The 20,843-nt window shown below is 34.0% G+C and overlaps 1 protein-coding gene across 2 annotated transcripts in view; it reads left to right on the top strand.

Annotated features, from left to right (window-relative positions):
• STXBP3 (syntaxin binding protein 3) overlaps positions 1 to 20,843 on the top strand; it is a 55,175-nt gene that overhangs the window by 10,158 nt on the left and 24,174 nt on the right. Inside the window, exons 2-9 of one of the 2 annotated variants that reach the window (XM_082676607.1) lie at positions 508 to 546; positions 1,174 to 1,255; positions 4,542 to 4,618; positions 7,233 to 7,311; positions 8,570 to 8,670; positions 13,349 to 13,503; positions 17,015 to 17,105; positions 19,911 to 20,035. In XM_082676607.1, coding sequence (XP_082532733.1) covers positions 529 to 546; positions 1,174 to 1,255; positions 4,542 to 4,618; positions 7,233 to 7,311; positions 8,570 to 8,670; positions 13,349 to 13,503; positions 17,015 to 17,105; positions 19,911 to 20,035 — 728 coding nt within the window. In that variant the 5' untranslated portion in view covers positions 508 to 528. Of the gene's footprint in view, positions 1 to 507; positions 558 to 1,173; positions 1,256 to 4,541; positions 4,619 to 7,232; positions 7,312 to 8,569; positions 8,671 to 13,348; positions 13,504 to 17,014; positions 17,106 to 19,910; positions 20,036 to 20,843 lie in introns of both variants that reach the window. The other variant, XM_082676606.1, reaches the window with a different exon arrangement.

Here is a 20,843-nt window from a genome sequence, read left to right as displayed (position 1 = left end):
AGGCTTTTCTCTAGTTGCGTTGAGTGGGGGCTACTCTTCATCGTGGTGCACAGGCTTCTCATTGTGGTGGCTTCTCTTGTTAAGGAGCGCGAGCTTTAGGTGCACTGGCTTCAGTAGTTGTGGCTCATGGGCTCTAGAGCGCAGGCTCAGTAGTTGTGGTGCACGGGCTTTTTGCTCGACAGCATGTGGGATCTTCCCAGACCAGGGCTCAAACCCATGTCCCCTGCCATTGGCAGGTGGATTCTTAACCACTGCGCCACCAGGGAAGTCCCTAGCCTTTTTAATAATATTCTTATTCTCAAAGATTAAAAATATATTACAGTTTAAATGTACCATATAGGTTATGTATTAAAGAGAACTGGATTTTTACTTCGAGTTTAACATGTGAATGTGCTTTTTATGTAGCTGAGCAATTCCAGTTGATATTTCCCCAGCCATCTTGGACCTTTTGAGTAGTTATTCTGACTGTTGATTAAAATTCCTAAATAGTTCCCTTTTTCTTTGCAGAGATAAAAGCAACAGTGTTTGATGACTGCAAGAAAGAAGGCGAATGGAAGGTAGAATTTGCATACTCACATAGAATTTGCATGAAGCTAGAAGCCTTTATTGAAGACTTCTATATATTTTACTTATTATACTTCTATAAAAGTATAGAGTCTAGAACCATACTGCTTGTGTTCACATCCTAGCTTTACCTCCTATTAGCTGTGGCTTCTTGAACAAATTACTTGACATCTCTGTGCCTGTTTGCTTATCGATAAAATGGGGATGGAAGTACCTCATAGGGTAGTTGTAAATATTAAATGAATTAATCCATGTAAAATGCTTAAAATGGTGCCTAGAACAATTATAATTCTACAAGTGGCATTTTATAATTTTAAGAAAATTTGATGTTAACATACATTTAAAATGAGCAAGTTCTCTGCTTCAAAATGAAAATATTTCTATTTGCTTACTTATGTATAATATCATGTGTCCGTACATTGAGGAAATAAATTTCTAGGTCATGCAAGTTAAATGAATTGAGATAATTTTGCCCACTGTCCTAATATTTTAATTTTATATTATAAAAAGTTTATAAGTTTGAGTAGGTTTAATGCATTAAATTCTGTCTTTTGTGAATTCTTGGCAGTCAAATGCTGATAGTATTTCTTAATTTATATTCATTTTAAGATAATGCTTCTAGATGAATTTACCACTAAGCTTTTGGCATCGTGTTGCAAAATGACAGATCTTCTAGCAGAGGGTATAACTGGTAAGTGTTACAAATACTCATCATGAAAAACTTTTCTTATTATGATTGGGAGAGTTTGAAGTATTAATAAATTTTAGTAATTGTGTTTCTCAGGGGGTTATGTTTTATTTTTTTAGTAATTCTAGCCATAATAATTACACTGGACATTATTTTCTTTGTGAATCTTCAGAATAACCTCTGTAAGTCAGAGTTTTTTCCCTCAGCTGAGACATATAATTAAGCACCCCTAACCAAGACTAAGTTGCCTTATTGAGTTTGTTCTTCAAATTTTTTATTCTTATGTATTTGTTACAGTTTTGTATGCTGATGCACTAGGTTTACCTTAGTATTTTGATGAATGTTTGTGGTTTTCATGTATTGTTTTTAAATGAATAGTAAGATTTATGTCATCATAAATTTATGATTTATGTCAAAATCAACTTTTGTACATATTTACAAGTGTATACGTTTCTCTTTATTACCTAGAAATGAGACTATTAATTGTAAATTTAAATCAGCTTTCGTGTGGGATTATGGGAAAAAAATCACACTACCACAGTTGCTGTCTTCCACTGGGCAGGATTGTGTTAATGAGTTTTTAATTTCTCTTACATTTTGGAGAGAATACCAATATCTTGTACCATTCCTAATCATATCATCATCTATATAACTCATCATCCTTTAACTCATCTATTTAAATTTGCCTTCATAACAGCCCTTTAAAGACAGATATTAATACCCCGATTTGTAAAGTGAAAACTGGGACTCAAAGTCAAATATATTTCTTTTATATTTTGGATTCTAGTATAATATCTGTATCCTCTGTCACTCCTAACTTGTGAGGTTCAAAAGTACACCCAGTATTCAAGAAAGTGTGAGCATTGTGTAGAATGAGAGGATTACCTAAAAAATTTAGCAATGTTTACTTTTTGATATTTATTAATAAAATAACCTTTTATTGTTGATTACGTATTCAGTTTGTGGTCTTTATGACCTTCAGTAGAAAATTAAGCTCTGAACTAGAAATTAGAAGATTAAAGCCTTGATTTTTCTACTAACTAGATAAGTGTAATATTGATTAAGCTACTTAAGTTTTGTTACATTCCCAGAGTCTCTCTGATGTGCAGTTAGAGAACCATTTGATAATATGTGTACAGCACTATGAAGCTACAGAACCATTTTGCACTGTAAGGAGGTTTTATTGAATTTTTATAGACCATTGTTTCTTACTGTGTGTTCAGTGTTGATTGATATTGTTCAAGGAAAGGACTCTGTGGCCACGTTAGTTTGGGAAACTGCATTAACAAAGCTAACCAGTTTTCTTTAGGACTTTTTTGGAGTTTTTTATATGCTAGCAGATAATGTGGATCCCCTGTGAATAGGTATAGTATTCAGTTTTCTAAACTTATTTGACCACAGAAGCCTTTTTTGGGAAGTATTATATAGGACTGTATATCATGGAGCGTATTGCTGTGGATTGTTCTCAATATCCTCCAGTCACCTAGGTTTGCTCTGATTTAATCATAATCATATCTACTAACTTGAACATGGCACATTTCTTTTGAGTTCCACATCAGCTCACCTGCATTGGCCGTTCAGTGATCAGACTTTCTGTGTGCGTTCAGGTCATTTGTGAAAATATTCAGTGTGTCTTGGAACTTTTAAAAAACATGAGAAAAAAATACACGTGGGATGCTACCTCAGTGTCTCCACTAAAGTCAAGTAAAAACCTTTAAAAAAAAATAGACTTGGAATTAGATTATTCCTTTGTCACTATTATAGGAATAATCATAAAAACCTTTCCTTTTTTATCATTTAATAGATATCCACTTTTCAGTGAATTGAAGAAGTGGCACTTTCTGCTATTGATAACCAGACATTTCAGAATCTTTTCAAAGTCTGTGTTCTAAATCATATTACAACATTTTAACATGTACGTTACTCTCCAAACATAATACATAGTATGTACAGCATAAGATGACTGTAAGACACTTTATTTGGGGCACTAAGCAATAAAAGTAAATTAACACAGATTTAACCATAATCTTTTAAAGGTGAAATTACAATTGTTGGGAGTGGAGATAAAAATAAAATTAACTATTTCCTCGGAAATCTTATTTGATATCCTCTTTAAAAGAAGCTATGATAAACCTATACTATACTAGTATAAATTTAGGGATGAGAAAATGAATCATCGTATTTAAAAGAGAAGTCCAACAGTAGCCTTCCTTGCATGTCAGATTAATGTTTTAAATTCTTTCTAGGCCCTTTGCCAGCGTGAATCTTGAAAGATGGTTCTCTTGATTTGTAGAATGATACTTTAAGTTAGTATTGTTTTAATATAGCCTTCATAGTTAATTTGACAATTTAGGGCTTACTAGTTTTAAATTCACTTTGTTTTATATTAGTTATTTATAAAGTTCTTAATTTCAATAATAAAAATATAATTGATTAAATTATGGTGATACTTCATTGTTGAAAAATGATTTATATTAATGTGTGGTTTTAAAAGAAAAAGAGTTAATTGGCAATTTATTTAAAGAATGTTATAGCAGTTAAAAACTTAGACTCTAGAGTTGGACAGATGTGGGTTGGAATCCTGTCTCTTCTTTCTTACTGTGTAACTTGGATAAGTTTCTTAACTTTTTTAAGCCTCGGTTACCTCATTTGTAAAATACATAAAGGATTATTATGAGGTTTAACAGATAATTCATGCTTAGCCTGATTTCTGATATTATATTTTCTATTACTATAGTAGAATATTTTTTTAAAGAAATACATTTTTTTTTTTTCGATACACGGGCCTCTCACTATGTGGCCTCTCCCGTTGCGGAGCACAGGCTCCAGGCTCCAGACACGCAGGCCCAGCGGCCATGGCTCACGGGCCCAGCCGCTCCACGGCATGTGGGATCTTCCCGGACCGGGGCACAAACTCGTGTCCCCTGCATCGGCAGGCGGACTCTCAACCACTGCGCCACCAGGGAAGCCCAAAGAAATACATATTTTAATTTTAAATGCATTTTCTTGGTTTCTTCATGGCATGTTGATTGCTTATGCTGGTAGACCTAGCTATCAAATAGCTGCTTTATCTTTTTTTCTCATGATGAGCACTTAGCCCAGAGTTTAGGGAAGACACATTTTCAGGACTTTTTAATTTTTCAAGTGAAGACAAAGAAAATGTTAAGCCCAGGATATACAATTGTGTTTCTATATTATTATAAATAAAGAAGTACAGTGAATTTCATTTAAAAATCGTTTCAAGTTTATAAATATTTGGTTATATAAAATGACTTTTTTTTTTGGTTAGTTGTGGAGAATATTTATAAGAATCGAGAACCTGTCAGACAAATGAAAGCTCTTTATTTTATCTCTCCAACATCAAAGGTGAGTGTTTTGAATCTTTAAAAAGTATGTTCTTCAAAATTTTCACCATTGACATGATTTTCTCTTAGAAAATTCAAAGTAATAAAATGTCCTTTATTAGATGCTTAGGAGAGTCTCCCTGTGTTAGAAGATTGTTTCATTTGCATTCTTCTCAATGAGAATATTTAAGTGAAAGAATTCCTTTCTCCCCGTCTATTAAAGCAGAATTTAATTATATAAAATGATACAGTTTCTTTCAATAATTTGTACCCATGCAGTTTCTATTCAACCATAATTTTTAGGAGGATGGAAATGTATGTAAAAGAAATGGTCTTGGATTAATCTTTCATTTATCTTAGTGACTTCCCTATAGTATACATATATGTATGGGTGTACACACATATATGTATGTATATATGCGTATATGTATGTATATATATATTTTTTATGGGAAAGGTATTTCTTTATAATCTAACCATGATTTAATTCATACTTAAAGCCAAAACTGTAGAGCCATATAAAGTATCAAATTCCTTTATTCTGTATAGTATCTGAGAATGCATTTTCCAACACATCCTTTGGCTTATTCTTAGAATAAGAATGTTAATTTGGCAATTCCAATTTTATTTGTTCTAACTCTAGCAGAGCAGACAGTAGGGAAAAACCCAGACATTTACTATATGGCCTCTACATATTGGCTGCTGGTGGATTTTAATGACGTTTTATATCTTATCCATAATATAATTTTATAAGATAAAATTCATGATCGGAAAAAATGAAAGAAGCACCATTTTCACCTACTAAATAGGCAGAGGGATTAAAAAAAAGTGTGTATATGTAGACATTTATTTATTTATCTATGTATCCTATTCTAGCTGTCAATACCCATTATCAATGGTTAATGGAGTAGAAACTACTATATACTGCTAGTGGGAGTATAGATTAATATAGCCTTTTTGGAAAATAATTCGCTGTATCAAGAACCTTGAAACGTTCTGAATCTTGGAGTTTATTGTAAAAAAAAAATCAAATAAATTGTCAAACTAAATTTCAAAAACAATAAAGATATCCAGATAAATTCTTAGCATTAACAAATACTGGTATGAAATACCATGTGGCCATTGAAAATGAGGTTTCTAGAAAATTTTAATGATCTGTATAAATGTTCATTTTTAATGTGAGTGACAAAAGCAGGATACAAAATTATGTATTCAATAAAGTATCAAAGGATTTAAAGAAAATGATACCTGAATGTGACTCCTTTATCTACCACAACAAACTCCAGTTTCTCTTCCTGTCCTGAATCAATTAGCTCTTGGGTTCTATAGGCCTCTGGGTGTATGTGAGGCCTTGGTCTCCTTGGGTACTTGTAGAGAAACTTGGTGTGAGATATCCTTCCTCAGGGGCTGGGTGAGCACATGGAGACCAGCATCAGAGAGTTCCCAAGCAAGGGTCATAAAATGACAGATTTCAGGAAGAGTTTATGTATAAGAGATCTGTGAACCCTAGGGGAAAGGTCAGTTGGGTGGATTTTTGCTTTTATACTTACAGCCCTCAGGAGGAGAAACTTCTTTGCCTTCCTCTTCGCCTTCCTCTTCTTATGGTACTGCCTCTATTTAGGATACTCCAACAACTAAACCTAAGCTTCAAGTGAGCTGACAAAGAGAAGCAACCACACATCTAAGTAGGTCAGGTGGCCAGAGAGAGACAGTTTAGTAAGAATGAAAAAAAGGGCACGTCTAGCAACGTATAGGGGCTTGGAGGGAAGAATGATAACCAGAACAGAAAAATAGTACACTTAAGAAGAGTCTGGTATAGCACATAAACTTTCTGAAGCTCAGAAGTGTATTTTCTCAGTTAAAGAGTTAATTGAAGAGGATAATCGCTATGGAAATTTGAATTAATAGTCTAAAAGATAAAAATGGAGTATCTCAAAGCGAAAAAACAATCATTGAAATCATGAGGGGAAGGATAAGAGACTTGCAGGATAGATTCATGAGCTCTAACAGAAATATACTAGTTCTAGGAGTTGCAGGAGGAGAAAAAGGAACAGATGGATGAGAGAGAATTAAATTGTTTGTTCTTCATTTTTGCTTTCAGGCTACTGTATCTTTAAAACTACCAGCATAGAGGCAAATACTATTAGACTATATTACCTGCTCTCCCTCCTCTTCGCAGTCTGCCAGCCTTTGGCTTTTTCTTTCTAATCCCCCTTGACAATTTTAGCTCCTAGCTCACTGTCAGTCTGTTCAGCAGTTCACCAGTCATAGTCTGGATGGTTTCATTTTCCCTGTAGGTAATACTTTCAGTACGTTCATTGATTTCTCAATTCCTTGATCTGTTATCTTCCAGTGGTCTTGTCTTTTATGTTGCTTCAGCTTCTCAGTCACTTGACCATTCCTAGAGCTCCTCGTCACCAAAACAGCACTCTATTCATACATTTTACCCTACTACTTACTATGCTTCTAGCTATAACTGGCTAGACAACATAGCATCTTAAAAAATCAGTTTATAAATTAATCTTTTGACAGTTAAGGTTTTACTTTATCATCAAAATAATCTTAGTTATTTCAAAAGATAGCATATTTAAATTAGTATTTGATAAAATGTATATTAACATCTAACCTTTTTTAAGTCTGTAGACTGTTTTTTACGTGATTTCGGAAGTAAATCGGAGAACAAATACAAAGCAGCGTATATCTACTTCACTGACTGTAAGTAGCTTTGTAAAAGTTATTGCTTCATTATTTCAAATCCTATTAATTATGAAGTATTTCTTGTAATGCTATTTTAGTACTAGTGCTTTCTATTTATTGTTTGTTCTAATTAGGTTAGAAGGAATCTAAAAATATAAGATTATTTCTATGCTAATTCATGGTAAGGTGATAGAAAATTAAATCATTCCAAACTAGTTTCAAAAGATAGTCATTTTTGCTGGTGTACAGGGGTGAGGGGGTTGATGGAGAGGGCTATCCCTCAAATTCTGTGCCAATAACAGGAAGAATTCTTCTTTAAATAAAAGTTTCAACTGGGGATTTGATTATATAATAAAAAAATAAGACCCTTTGGGAGATGCACTGAAGAAACTGCCATCTGTTTGCTAATATTAAGCGAGAAAACCTATCACATTTCTTTTTCTATGCTGTACATTCAAATAAAAAGCAGCTTTCTATATTATTTTTCCTGTAAATTTTTATTTTTCCTGTAAATTTTTATTTAGCTCATACCTAGTAGTAGCTTGCAATTTTTATAAGGCCATATCATAAGTATTTTTCATTTAAGTAACCTTATTATACAGAAATTCATGTTTATGGAATTGATAAAATTTAATGAGTATGAAGCCTCTTTTAATTTAAGGCATTTTGAGGATAAAGAACAACATGTTAAAAGACAGCAGAAGCCAGTGGTTGATACTCCAACCTAGTTTTAGTGAAACTATATAAGCAGTTAGGTAAAAGGGGGGAAAAGAAAGGTTCTAAAGTCCAGAACTTACTAGTTTAGAGGTTTAGAATTTCCTGACACTAAAGGATATCCTGTAATTCAAGGAAAAATTAAAAATTTGTGTGGTGTGGCTGCTCTTAATGGTAGATTTAGAAAAGTAGTATAAATTCCTAAGAAGTTCTGAAAGTCCTGTGAAAGTTTATTAAGTCCTTAGTTTGGACTTGATTTTCCTTCCTAACAATTTTAGTTTGCTGTATTAGCAGCTCTCTAAGGAAATATATCTTAGGTTACGGTGGATATGAATGGGGAAAGTGGAATTTCTATTACAGCCCTCATTACTAGAATGCATCTGTTCTATAAAGTGAAAAAACAGTATTTACATATTATCTCTGTCCTCATAGTAAAATTACTTTGTGAAAGTCAGTAATTATATATAAAAAATAAATATCTTGGATGTTGGAATGATTTACTCAAAAGAAGGAAAATTTAAATGCAGCTATATGCTTTGATTTTGTTTTTTTTCCCTCTCAGTTTGCCCTGATAGTCTCTTTAACAAAATTAAGGCTTCTTGCTCCAAGACAATAAGAAGATGTAAAGAAATAAATATTTCCTTCATTCCACTTGAATCTCAGGTACTTTCTATTTTTATTTTTTTAATTTATTTTTTATTAAAACAATTTTTTTTTTGAGCAGAGAAAGGTTTGTTACAAGGGTCAAGCAAGGTGAATGGGCAGCTTGTGCTCAGAAGACCCAAATGCCTTTTATTTTTAAGTTTAGTTTATAATGGATTTTAAAATTCAGTTTTATGAACTTATTTGTTAATAAGGTTTATCCTAAAGATGTTTTATATATTATATATTTGGTGAAGTTTGAACAATCCACAAATAAATATTTCCTCTGATGAAGGGAGGAGCATGAGTACTAAATTGGAATATAACATTAATAATGAAAGTGGACTTAAATTTCGTATCTCCCGCTAAGTCCTGTGTGTGTCAAGGTTTACAGACCTATCAGATTATGAAACCAGAAGATTTTTAGCATAATGTTTGTTAAATGACTCCAAAGAGATAAATACTTTACGCTTCTGTAACCATTTGTGATATTAAAACAAAGTTCTTTAGTAAACTTTTTACATAATGTTATATAAACTATTATTTAATTTATAAAATGAAGGATTTTTGTAGATTTGTTTTGCCTTTGGAATAGTTAATGAGCCTTCAATTAATAATTGCAAACACATAGTACTTTCTCTGTGTCACTTTCCTAAATGCTTTACATAAATGTATGCATGTAATCTTCACAATAGCCCTATGAACAGATGATAATTCTATCTACATTTTAAAGATGGGGGAATCAAAGAGGTTAAGTAACTTGCCGTAATCACACAGCTAGTGCATTGTTTAGCTCTGTTCTCTGTGTTTGGATTCCAACATTTCATAGAATTGAAATAGTTTACTGTTGTTTGGAACTCTAAGGTCAATATTTTAAGAAATAGAATGGTCCTGGATAATGAATTTTTCTTTTAAGCTGTTGCTGGGTTTTTTGGTTTTTTTTGTGTGTGTGTGTGTGTTTTAATATTATTTATTTATTTGGCTGCGTCGGGTCTTGGTTGTGGCACATGGAATCTTCGTTGAGGCACACGTGATCTTTCTTTGCGGTGCCCGGGCTTCTCTCTAGTTGTGGCATGTGGGTTTTTCTCTCTCTAGTTGTGGCATGCAGGTTTTCTCTTCTCTAGTTGTGGCGTGTGGGCTTAGTTGCCCCGTGGCATGTGGGATCTTAGTTCCCCGACCAGAGATCAAACCTGCGTCCCCTGCATCAGAAGGCAGATTCTTTACAACTGGACCACCAGGGAAGTCCCTAAGCTGTTGCTGTTTTTGACAAAGAAAGACCATAATCAAGTTTGTAAAATTTTAAGATATCTGCTTAACATTAAACTGTTTTCCAAAGGTTACCTTTAGATTTATTCTTTTTCATATGATATGTAAGTTCAGTGTAGAGTGAAAATGGGCATCCTAAAATGTTGTGGGATTAAATAGCGGTGTGAAAAATATTACAAATGTGTCCAGAGCATCTTGCCGCACAGAAGATAAATACGGTTTTAGCCTCAGAATTCAGTAAATTTCAATAATTGCTGTATATGGAGGAGAGGTTTGTGTATATATCTGACTAATTTGATGGCTGATGGAAATAACTTGTCTTTGTGTGTATAGACAAATCTCATGAGACTCTTCTACTTACCAGTCTTTGCAAAATGTTATGATTATTTAAGCTCCTATCTGTTGGCTATGTTTTTCCCCTAAAAAGTTTTTTCTTTTAATTTACTTCCTTGATAAATATCTTAAGGGAGTTTACTTAATAAATTTAACTGTTATGGGGAAATTACAGTGAAAATTGTAATTTTCTCAGTTTTGTATTGTGACCTTTTGTTTGTTTGCAAGTGAAGATATAAATGAAATACTGCTAACTGCTTTGAGCTGTAAGCAAAGGCCTATGTGAGCGTTTATCAAGAGCATGTGCTGTGGACATTGTCTTCTAGATGCAAAGAGTATGCTATGGAAAGATGATCAAGATATGTGCCCCACCTCATCCGAGAGCTGTGAAAGAGATACAAAGTATTACGCATCTTCAAAACAATATCAGTTAAGATTAGGTTCAACTGCATATAACAGGACAACTTAAACTTTCAGTGTTTAACCAAGTTGGAAATTTATTTCTTGCTAATATACAAAAAGTCAGGAAGTGGGCTATATAAGTCCGGTATGCTGGCTGTACAAAATTGTCAGGGGCCTGATCTCTTAGGGATGGCCCTCATGATCCAAGATGTCTGTAGAATTATTATGTTCTCATTTGAGGAAGGAGGATGAAGGAGAGAAAGAAGGAAGTACATTTTCATTTATATCTTATTAGCTAAAATTTAGTCACATGGCAATCCCCAAGTGCATGGAAAATGGAAATGTAGTCTTTTAGCTGAGCGTATGGCTGCTTGCCCCAAATAATTGGTATGATTACTGAAAAGTAAGGGAACAATGGTTTTTTAGGAGGCAGCTCATAGTCTGCCAAAAGAGGAGATTAATTCTTACTAGGAAAATGAGAAAACACTTGAAAAATAGAATTTCGTAAGGTAGTAATGAAGAGGGAGGAAATATTCTAAGAAGTGAGAATAGCGTGAGTGCAAAGATACAGAAGCAGGAAAGTGCAGGGGAGCAGCAGGAATAAGGATTATAATGGGTGATGGTATGATAGATAAGGCTGTGTCTGTAGGTAGGTTGGGACCAGGTTGTAGGAGGCACCAGGTTCCATCAAGAGTGATAGCAGAAAATGGGCTGGTACAGAAAAGTCCTAAAGTCTTTAAGGAAAAGTAGAAGTTGGGTGATCGTTGAGGAGAAATTGGTAAAGTCAGAAATGATAGTCTTCCGAAGAAGAGAAGTTGGACATTCATCATATTTCGAAGTTTCATAGAGAGGAGAGTAGTTGACTCCTCCTGAATCCATGAGTCAAAGGGATTAAAGAAAGCTCTCTTTCCCTTTCAAAGGGTTTAAGGTAATTAATGCTGTCACATATACGTTAGGGCAATTAGATGGAAAGCATTAAAGAATATAAGGGAGTTTGTTTACAGTTGACCTCAGGGAGTACAAAAAGTCTGGTATAGTTAGTGGAGAGGGTGCTAGATTGTATCTAGGTAGAAACAGAGCTAAGCTGGCTATAATTTAGGAAGAAAAGTAGATGGAGGTTGTGGGGGGAGAGTTCCTATATTTAAGGAGCTGATTGTGGGTCATAGAGATGAAGAAAGCATTTAGTAATAGTCTAAAGGAACATGTCATGGTGGTGATGGAAAGTGGGGGAAGGAGAAGGAAGGAAAAGGAAGATGTGAGTATAGAATGAAAACCAGCTCCAAAATTGTATTTGGTTCATTAGAGTATTAGATAATAGCTAAGATTAATTTAAGCTGTGGTAACAACTCCCCAAATCACAGTGCATTACAACAACAAAGTTTATTTCTCCTTCACGTTAGTGTCCATTTTGGTTTGACTGGGGCTTTGCTCTACATCCTCTTCATTCTGGGACTTAGGCTGAAGGAGTAGCCCCTGTCTGGGACATAGCAGAGGGAAAAGAGAAATGGTGGAGCCATACAATGGCTTTTAAAGCTTCTGTAGGGAAGTGGCACATGTCACTTCTACTCACATTCCAGTGACCATAGCAAGCCTGATATCAATGAGTGGGAAGTATACTCCCATAGGGAGAGGCCCTGTAAGGAGGGCAATAAATATTTTTGAACAGATAACTATCTACTGCAATGGGGTAGAATGCTATGAGAAAGCCACAGTCCAGCTGTAGGGTGCTTGTTGGCAGTTAATACAGCAACTAAGACTTTGTTAATACAGCAACACAGACATAAGTGGTAGCTTCAGCTAAATCTCAGTCTGTGTTCAGGCTGCTGCTGTTAGTGATGGGTTATGTTCAGAGAAACGAATTACTTTGTGTGAAAGGAAATGCAGGGAAGTTTTTTCATAATTCATTAGTTAACCTATAATGTTTATTACATGTCTACTTTTACACTCAATACATTATCCTAGGCTAAGGGGGATTACTATCATTGTTTAAAAAACAAGATTAAAATTAATTTAATGGGAAAATCTCAACTCCAATTAGAGAGCTTTTTCTTTTGTATTCTTCAAGTAACACAATAATAGTAAATCTCTAATCCAATTCTTTGCATGTAAGTAAATGCTTTTGTTAGTTGAAAAATGTCTGTGAGGTTTCACTGTATATATCGTAAGACCAGTACTATGTCTGGCACAATGCTGTGTCTTTGGGGGAAGTATGTCTCTATTTTAAGGACATTAAGAGTATAAGCTAAAGAGTTGAAATATATATCAACTTTGGAAAATTTCTAGGTTATTCTCTAATGGGTTAAGATTTTAATGTATGTCAAATATATAGACCAATTTTGGCTTTGTTTTATTTCTTTGTGCCAGGTTTTAGATTTTTATTTTTATTTGACTACCTCAGATTTCTTCATCTGCTGCACAGGTAGAGAAAATCAAAGAGTACAATCTTTATATGAAACAAGAATTGAAGGAGAGAAGTAGACTAAGCAGGAAAGGAGAGTGAGAAAAGAAATAAAGGATGAAATCAAGATGACAGAGAATATGAGATTTGATTAAGGCAAAGACACAGTTGTTTCAGGAAACAGCATGGTTGGTGCAAGTATTTTTTTTTAGAATCCCAAGGAATAGCTGTGTTTTTCTAGATAGATATTTTTAGTCAAGTTTCTAAATTGACAGTGTGACTTTTTTTGGCCTAACTTAGGTATATACTCTTGATGTACCAGATGCATTCTATTACTGTTACACTCCAGACCCTAGTAATGCAAATGGAAAAGATATCATCATGGAAGCGATGGCTGAGCAGATAGTTACAGTATGTGCTACCCTGGATGAAAATCCTGGAGTAAGATATAAAAGGTAAGACACTCAGTGGTGCCTTTATATGTTATGCTATCTATTTGCTCTTTGGTGTACAGGTAAGTAATGTCTCTGTGCTTTTGTGTGTTGGTTTGCAGAATTTATTTTCTTTATAAAATTATGCTGTACATATAGGAGATTTAAAGTTTAAGGCTTAAATTTCAGAGTAACTAATATCCTCTATTACTGAATTTCAGAGCTTAAATTTGGTATGGTTTACATGTATATTTTTCATGAGTTTAAGGAATGCTTAGAAGAATGTCTTTGTTGTCCTATGGGGAATACCATCTTACATTTAATGTTTTATTGTATTTCCACCAAATTTAAATAGTCATAATATCTGGATACTGGTTATAGTATCTAAATATCTATGGTATTTAATTCCAGTAGCCATTTTAAATAGATTTTTGGAGGTTTTTTTTGTTTTTTGTTTTTTTACATCTTTATTGGAGTATAATTGCATTACAATGGTGTGTTAGTTTCTGCTTTATAACAAAGTGAATCAGTTGTACATATACATATGTTTCCATATCTCTTCCCTCTTGCGTCTCCCTCCCTCACACCCTCCCTATCCCACCCCTCTAGGTGGGCACAAAGCACCGAGCTGATCTCCCTGTGCTATGCGGCTGCTTCCCACTAGCTATCTATTTTATGTTTGGTAGTGTATATATGTCTATGCCTCTCTCTCACTTTGTCACAGCTTTTATTTTATTTTTGGCTGCATTGGGTCTTCATTGCTGCGCACAGGCTTTCTCTAGTTGCGGCGAGCGGGGGCTGCTCCTCGTTGTGGTGCGCGGGCTTCTCATTGTGCTGGCTTCTCTTGTTGCGGAGCACCGGCTCTTGGCGTGCAGGCTTCAGTAGTTGTGGCACGTGGGCTCAGTAGTTGTGGCTCGCAAGCTCTGGAGCGCAGGCTTAGTTGCTCTGCGGCATGTGGCATCTTCCTGGACCAGGGCTCGGACCCGTGTCCCCTGCATTGGCAGGTGGATTCTTACCCGCTGCGCCACCAGGGAAGCCCGATTTTTGGAGTTTTTTAAAAGTTAAAGTTTGACTTTAGTACTATGTACCTTTATTTATTTGTTTCTTATTAAAAGTAAAGTTTACTATAAAGTGCATAAATTATATTTATATGGCTTGATAAATCATTCCAAAGTGAAATACCTATCTAATTTCACCAAGGTCAAGAAATAGAATACTAACAGTGTCTCAGAGGCCCCCCTCATGATCCCCTCTAGTCATCACCCCCTGTCTCCTCCCCAGAGATAACTACTATCTTGACTTCTAACACATATTTTAGTTTTGCCTGATTTTGAGCTTGATGTTTTTCATTTCTGGCTTTGTTCAGTATTATGTTCTTAGACATTCATGTTGTTCTGTGTAGCCAGACAGCTTGGATTTTAATCTCTGCTACTTACTGGCTGTGTGATCCTTCTGCTCTCAGTTTCTTTATCTATGAAATGGGAACAATCATAGTACTCACCTTATAAGGTTGTTTTTAGAATTAAATGAGTTAATATCTGTAAAGAACTCAAAATAGTGTATGACACTAATAAACTAGTAGACGTAAATATACTGTACTACTACTAATAAGTTATGTCACTTGTTTCTGTTTTAAAAGTTTCTTTAACTTAAACATTGACATTTGTCAAGGTAGTTGGATGAATTGTTTAATTTCAAATTCATGTAGTACTTTATATTTAAGTTTCATTATTCTTGACCATTTAAAAAATTTTCTGTTAATTACTTAGAAAGTATATAGTAAATCTCCTTAATTCAGATGTGACCAAACAGGCTCTTCACTCATACCTCAGGTGTTGGAAACATTCTTTTTCTTATAGGTGATATGCTAATTACATTCTGAACTAAGTGGTTTATCTCCTGCTAGAGTTCAGTCTCTGTTAAAGCTTCTACTCTTGGTGTTTGGCTCTGTTCAGGGAAATGAGTATGTAATATAGTCGGCCATATGTATCCACAGGTTCGGCATCCTCAGATTCAACCAATCGTGGATTGAAAATATTAAGAAAACAAAATTCCAGGAAGTTCCAGAAAGCAAAACTTGAATTTGCTACATGCAGAGAACTATTTACATAACATTTACATTGTATTTATGACTATTTACATAGCATTTACACTGTATTAGTGTTATAAGTAATCTAGAGGTGATTTAAAGTATATGGGGGATATGCATAGTTTATATGCAAATACTACGCCATGTTATAAAAGGGGCTTAAGCATCCATAGATTTTGAAATCTGAGTGAGGTCCTGGAGCCAATCCCCTGTGGATACTGAGGGATAACTGAGGCCAATTTATAATTTAATAGCTCACCTTTGGACCTGTTTGGAGTTATTGTAATAGTTAAATAATCAGGCTTTTAGAATCCTACCTGTTCTTTCACAAAGTATTCTTTTATGCCTCATGGACTTTTCAAGTGTAATTCTAACATGAAATTATTTCCTTTTGAAAATATTTTAAAGCAAAATGTGTAATAAATTATTCTTTATAGTTGCTTCTTTATTTACTTTTGAGGTATAAAACCTAAAGGTCCTTTAACACTTTGAAGCCCCTTACAAGGAGAGCCTCCATTTTTGAGGTTGGTTTCCTAATTGAAGAGCCTTTTCTTACAATTTCTTGTAGACTCAGAAGTTATACTAATGTCACTGGTCATGAAGTTACAATTTAGAGTATGATTTTATCATTTTAGAAGACAGTGGTATATAAGATTTTATGCAAAAGACTATATTGGAAAGTTGACTGAATGTTAGAGAGCATGTAGGGAGATCTCATACTGCTAGTGGGAGCGATAATTGGTCAAGTAATTTGGAGAGTAATATGGTAATATCTGGAAAAGTTGAAAATGTACATACCATATAATCTAGCAATTATACTTTTAGAAATAATATATCTAGAGAAACATGTACATGGAGATGTATGTACAAAGATATTTGTTTCAATGTTGTTTGCAATGGTATAAAATTGAGAATGACTTAAATATCCATCTTTAGGGGAATGAATGTATAGAATCCAGTATAAATCATATGATGGAATACTATATTGAACTAAAATGATTAAATTTGATATGTGTCAACATAGATCTCACACATATATATAACAGTAAAAACATACAGTTAAAACACATATAAAACAGTAAACATATGTATAATAGTAATGACAGGAAGAATACACATCAAATTCATGATAGTATTGCCTTGGAGTGGGGGTAGCTAGGGGTGGGGGAGAAGACCGAGAATTGGGAGGGGAATAAAGGAGCTGCGGTTTTATTTATAATATTTCCTTCATATGAAAAAAACTCTGAAGCACATATAATAAGGTTTACATTGATAAAATCCAGACAAATTGATATAGCATTATATTTGATGTATTATCTGAACTTCTCCATGTTTATAAAATCTTTTAAATTAATAAATTTATGGCTTAATTTTAGAATTCAACTTGATATTGTAAAGTGTGTCTTGAAAGAAAGATAATTGTTCGAACATTTTTTCCATTTCTAGTAAACCTCTGGATAATGCCAGTAAGCTTGCTCAGCTTGTTGAAAAAAAACTTGAAAACTACTACAAGATTGATGAAAAGAGCCTAATAAAGGTAACATATAAAAGATAAATAGTGGTTATGCATAAAGTCTGTCTTATTTCTTTCTAAACCAAGGAAACTGTTGTTCATTCATTTTCCAGTTTTGATTTGAGAATCATTAACACAGATCCCCAATTTTGATTTGGGAATCACTGATATAAGTGGTAGTAGAAGTCTTAATAGACAGTGTGGCTTAGAGGAGAAGATAAGGGTTTTGAAATAAGCACTTTGTCTATATCCTGGCTATGCCATTTAATTCATAGATATGTCAATTAGCAAATGATGTAACTTCTCTGTGCCTAAGTTTTCTTACCTATAAAATGGGGATAATAAGAGAATACCTATATTATAAAATAGAGGATTAAATGAGTTAATACATAAAAAGTTTTTAGAATAGTGCTTGCAACTGAGTAAACAGTTAATAAACATAATTTTTCCTGTTATCACCAGCTTTGTGTTCTTGGACATATTATTTACTCTGAGTTGTATTTTCATCTATAAAATGGATCAGATGATATGTACCTTACTTGGTTGGTATGAAGGTTAGGCAGATTAGCTTGTGTTTGGCATATAATAGGAGTTTAATGAATGATAGCTATTGCTATCTTATCAAGGTAATATAAAGTAATCTAAGACTAAGATTAGAACCTGGGGAATTCTAGCATTTGAGCTTGGGTTGGAGAGTGAAGAGCTTGAGTAGACTGCCAGAGGTGGTGCCACAGGGCTAGGAAGCCATATTACAGTAGCTGAAAAATAAAAAGAAGGAACTGTTGATAGTTTAGAAGAGGAGATGGGCAAGGAAACCACCAATTACAATGCATGTAGTAAGAGGAATGAGAGAAGAATACATGAAATGTAGTGGGAACATAGGCTGGGGCTTAATCTTATTGTAACTGGAGTCTTGGAAGGCATCCTAGAGGAAGAGGCCCTTGAGCTTGAAGAATGAGTATAACAGAAGAGGGAGTTTTTTCCTTGGATAACAGGGTTCTTTGGGCAGAGGCATAGAGAAAAAGGCAAAATTCACAAACAACTTGGCTAGAATGGAGGGTGTAAGATTAGATGTAATGTTGGTTCAGAACTTTAAAAAGTTACTAGTTTTTGGTTTGGAGGACTAGTGAAATCTGTTGTCCTCGTTGTAGTTATGAAGATAATGGCTCGGTATACATAGTATAGTAGGTAGTCAATAAATGTTTGTTGAATGAGGAAAGATAAACGATCATTATATTAGTTAATATCCCTTTAGTCCTTCATGATTTCAATGATAAAAAGGAAAATCCACAAAAACCAAACTTGTCCTTTCCATTCTTTCTGCCTCAGAAATTATACACCTTGGAAATGCTTGATACCTTTTCTTCATTCAAGGACCTGAGAGAGTGTCACCTCCTTTTTGAAGTCTTTCCTCACTCTTCAGGTCAAGCGATTCTTCCTCTCACATACTTTCATAGCCCCAAGCCCTGATATAGCACTTATATTGCACAGTCTTTTTCCTATTCATATTTCTGAAGACTCATAACTTACATGTATTGAGGGCTTACTAAGTGCCAGGCACTGTGATAAGTGTTCATGGTATTATTACATTTAATCTTTACAGTAATCTTGTAGGGCAGAGGTTCTGATTAAATATATATTTTTTTGTTTGTTTTTTTAATGAGAATACTGAGATATTAACAAGTTAAGCAATTTGTCCAAAGTTGTACAACAAGAAAGTGGTCAAGGCTGGGAATTCTCTGGAGATTCAGTGGTTAGGACTCCATGCTGTCACTGCCGAGGGCCCATGTTCGATCCCTGGTCAGGGAACTAAAATCCCATAAGCTGCGTGGCGTGGCCAAAAAATTTAAAAAAAAAAGAGAGAAAGTGGTCAAGGCTGGATTCACACCCAGATCTACCTGATTCCAGAGGCTGTGCTCTTAATCACTATACCATACTATCTCAAGGTTTATTTAAATGAGTGAATGGTTAACTAAAAAAAATTTTAAAGATCTATTCTATGTAGTTTACCTTTGTCTGCTGGAAGTAAATAAATAAGAAATGTTTGTCTGAGTTGTAGTTATCTCTTACTGCTCCAAATAATAATCCAGAGAATTTATTACTTTTTAAAATGAAGTATAGAAGATACTGATATTAACAATGATTTTTCCCAGCACTATTATTCACTGTTTAATGATTAGTGCTGTTTGTGAGTTAATGATAGCAAAGCTTTCATTGTAATTTACCATCTTAGCTGGCATCAATGTAATCTTTTAAAATGCGTAAAGGTTAAGAGTACAGGTCATGGAGTGAAGCTGACCTGGGTTTGAATCTCCATTCTACCACATACTAGCTAGCTATGTGATTTGGGCAAGTTACTTAATTTTAAGCCTTAATGCCCCCATTGTCAAATGGAGTTAATAATCCCTGTCTCACAGGGTTGCTATAAGAATTAAATAATGTGGATATTTCTTGCTTAGCACAGTGTGTAGCATAAAGAGCTCAAGTAATAACTACTATTCATAATTTATATCAGTTTTAGTGTTTATGGAGCTGAATTCCTAAGGAAATAGATTTAGTGCAGGCCAAATGTTACTTTTTTTAAAGGAATTTTCACAATATCGTATTATTGAGTATAGCCTCTTACTCTAATTATGAAAGCTTTTGGTTTTGTAGTCTTATTTTTTTCCCCTGTTATACCACTCAGATTTTTCTGTTTTAATATAACTTCACATTCTTAGGAATGGGGCAGAACTTAGGAAAAGTCTGCTTTTGTTTTCTAAGATACTAAAAATATGTTCACACAAAGAAATTGAAGTTTCTTAAGATAATTTTATTTTGTTATTCCAGGGTAAAACTCATTCCCAGCTCATAATAATTGATCGTGGCTTTGATCCTGTGTCCACTGTCCTGCATGAACTGACCTTTCAGGCAATGGCATATGATCTACTGCCGATTGAGAATGATACATACAAGCAAGTATAACTTGAAGGGAATATATAGGGCATATACAAACAGGATAGGATATTAGCATTTAATGATTCATGCAGGCACCGGAAATCTAAAGCCCCTGTAACCTTTTTCATTCAGAGACTTTATCCTTCTCTTACCCCTATAATCATAATCTGTTAAAAATATCTTGACCTTGTTAGTTAATGGGTAATTTAACTGCTTTGAAGCTTTTTCGGTGTATTTGCTTCCTTAACTGTGTCTACAACAAAAATAGATTTTAAACAGCTGGAATTTGTACTTTTCAGTAAATACCAGGCTCACTACTATATTTATTGAAGTGGAAACCATATTCAAATTGGTTAGGCTGTGATTATTCTGAATCACACATCCAAAAGTTATCTATATGTGTGTCTTGTCAACATAGTGTATTTAAAAAGATTAGAAGACTAGGAACCTCATTAGGATGGTTATTGAGAATAGATACAAGTTTACCAATTTGGTACCTATTATTGACTTAACTCTGATATAAGCATATTAACTTTAAAAGTAATATCAAGTAGCTAAATGAAAAATGAAATCACTTTTCTGTTAAGGAACCATTTTATTGTACCTTTGTGCATCATTTATGAGTGTGTGTATATATATACACACACATACATATATATATATACACATAAATATATAACATGTTGTTTGATATCATAATTTCTAAATCCAAATTGGCATTTTTCAGCTAAGATTTACTGCTTTGAGCATAGTAATAAAAAAGAAAATTAGTTTTCTGAAATTTTATGTTTAAATTAATTTAGTAATTTTAATAGATTAAAAAGA

The sequence above is a fragment of the Grampus griseus genome (assembly GCF_964374135.1).
Source record: "Grampus griseus genome assembly, chromosome: 1".
Taxonomy (NCBI): Eukaryota; Metazoa; Chordata; class Mammalia; order Artiodactyla; family Delphinidae; genus Grampus; species Grampus griseus.
This window is presented reverse-complemented; position numbering and strand designations above follow the sequence as displayed.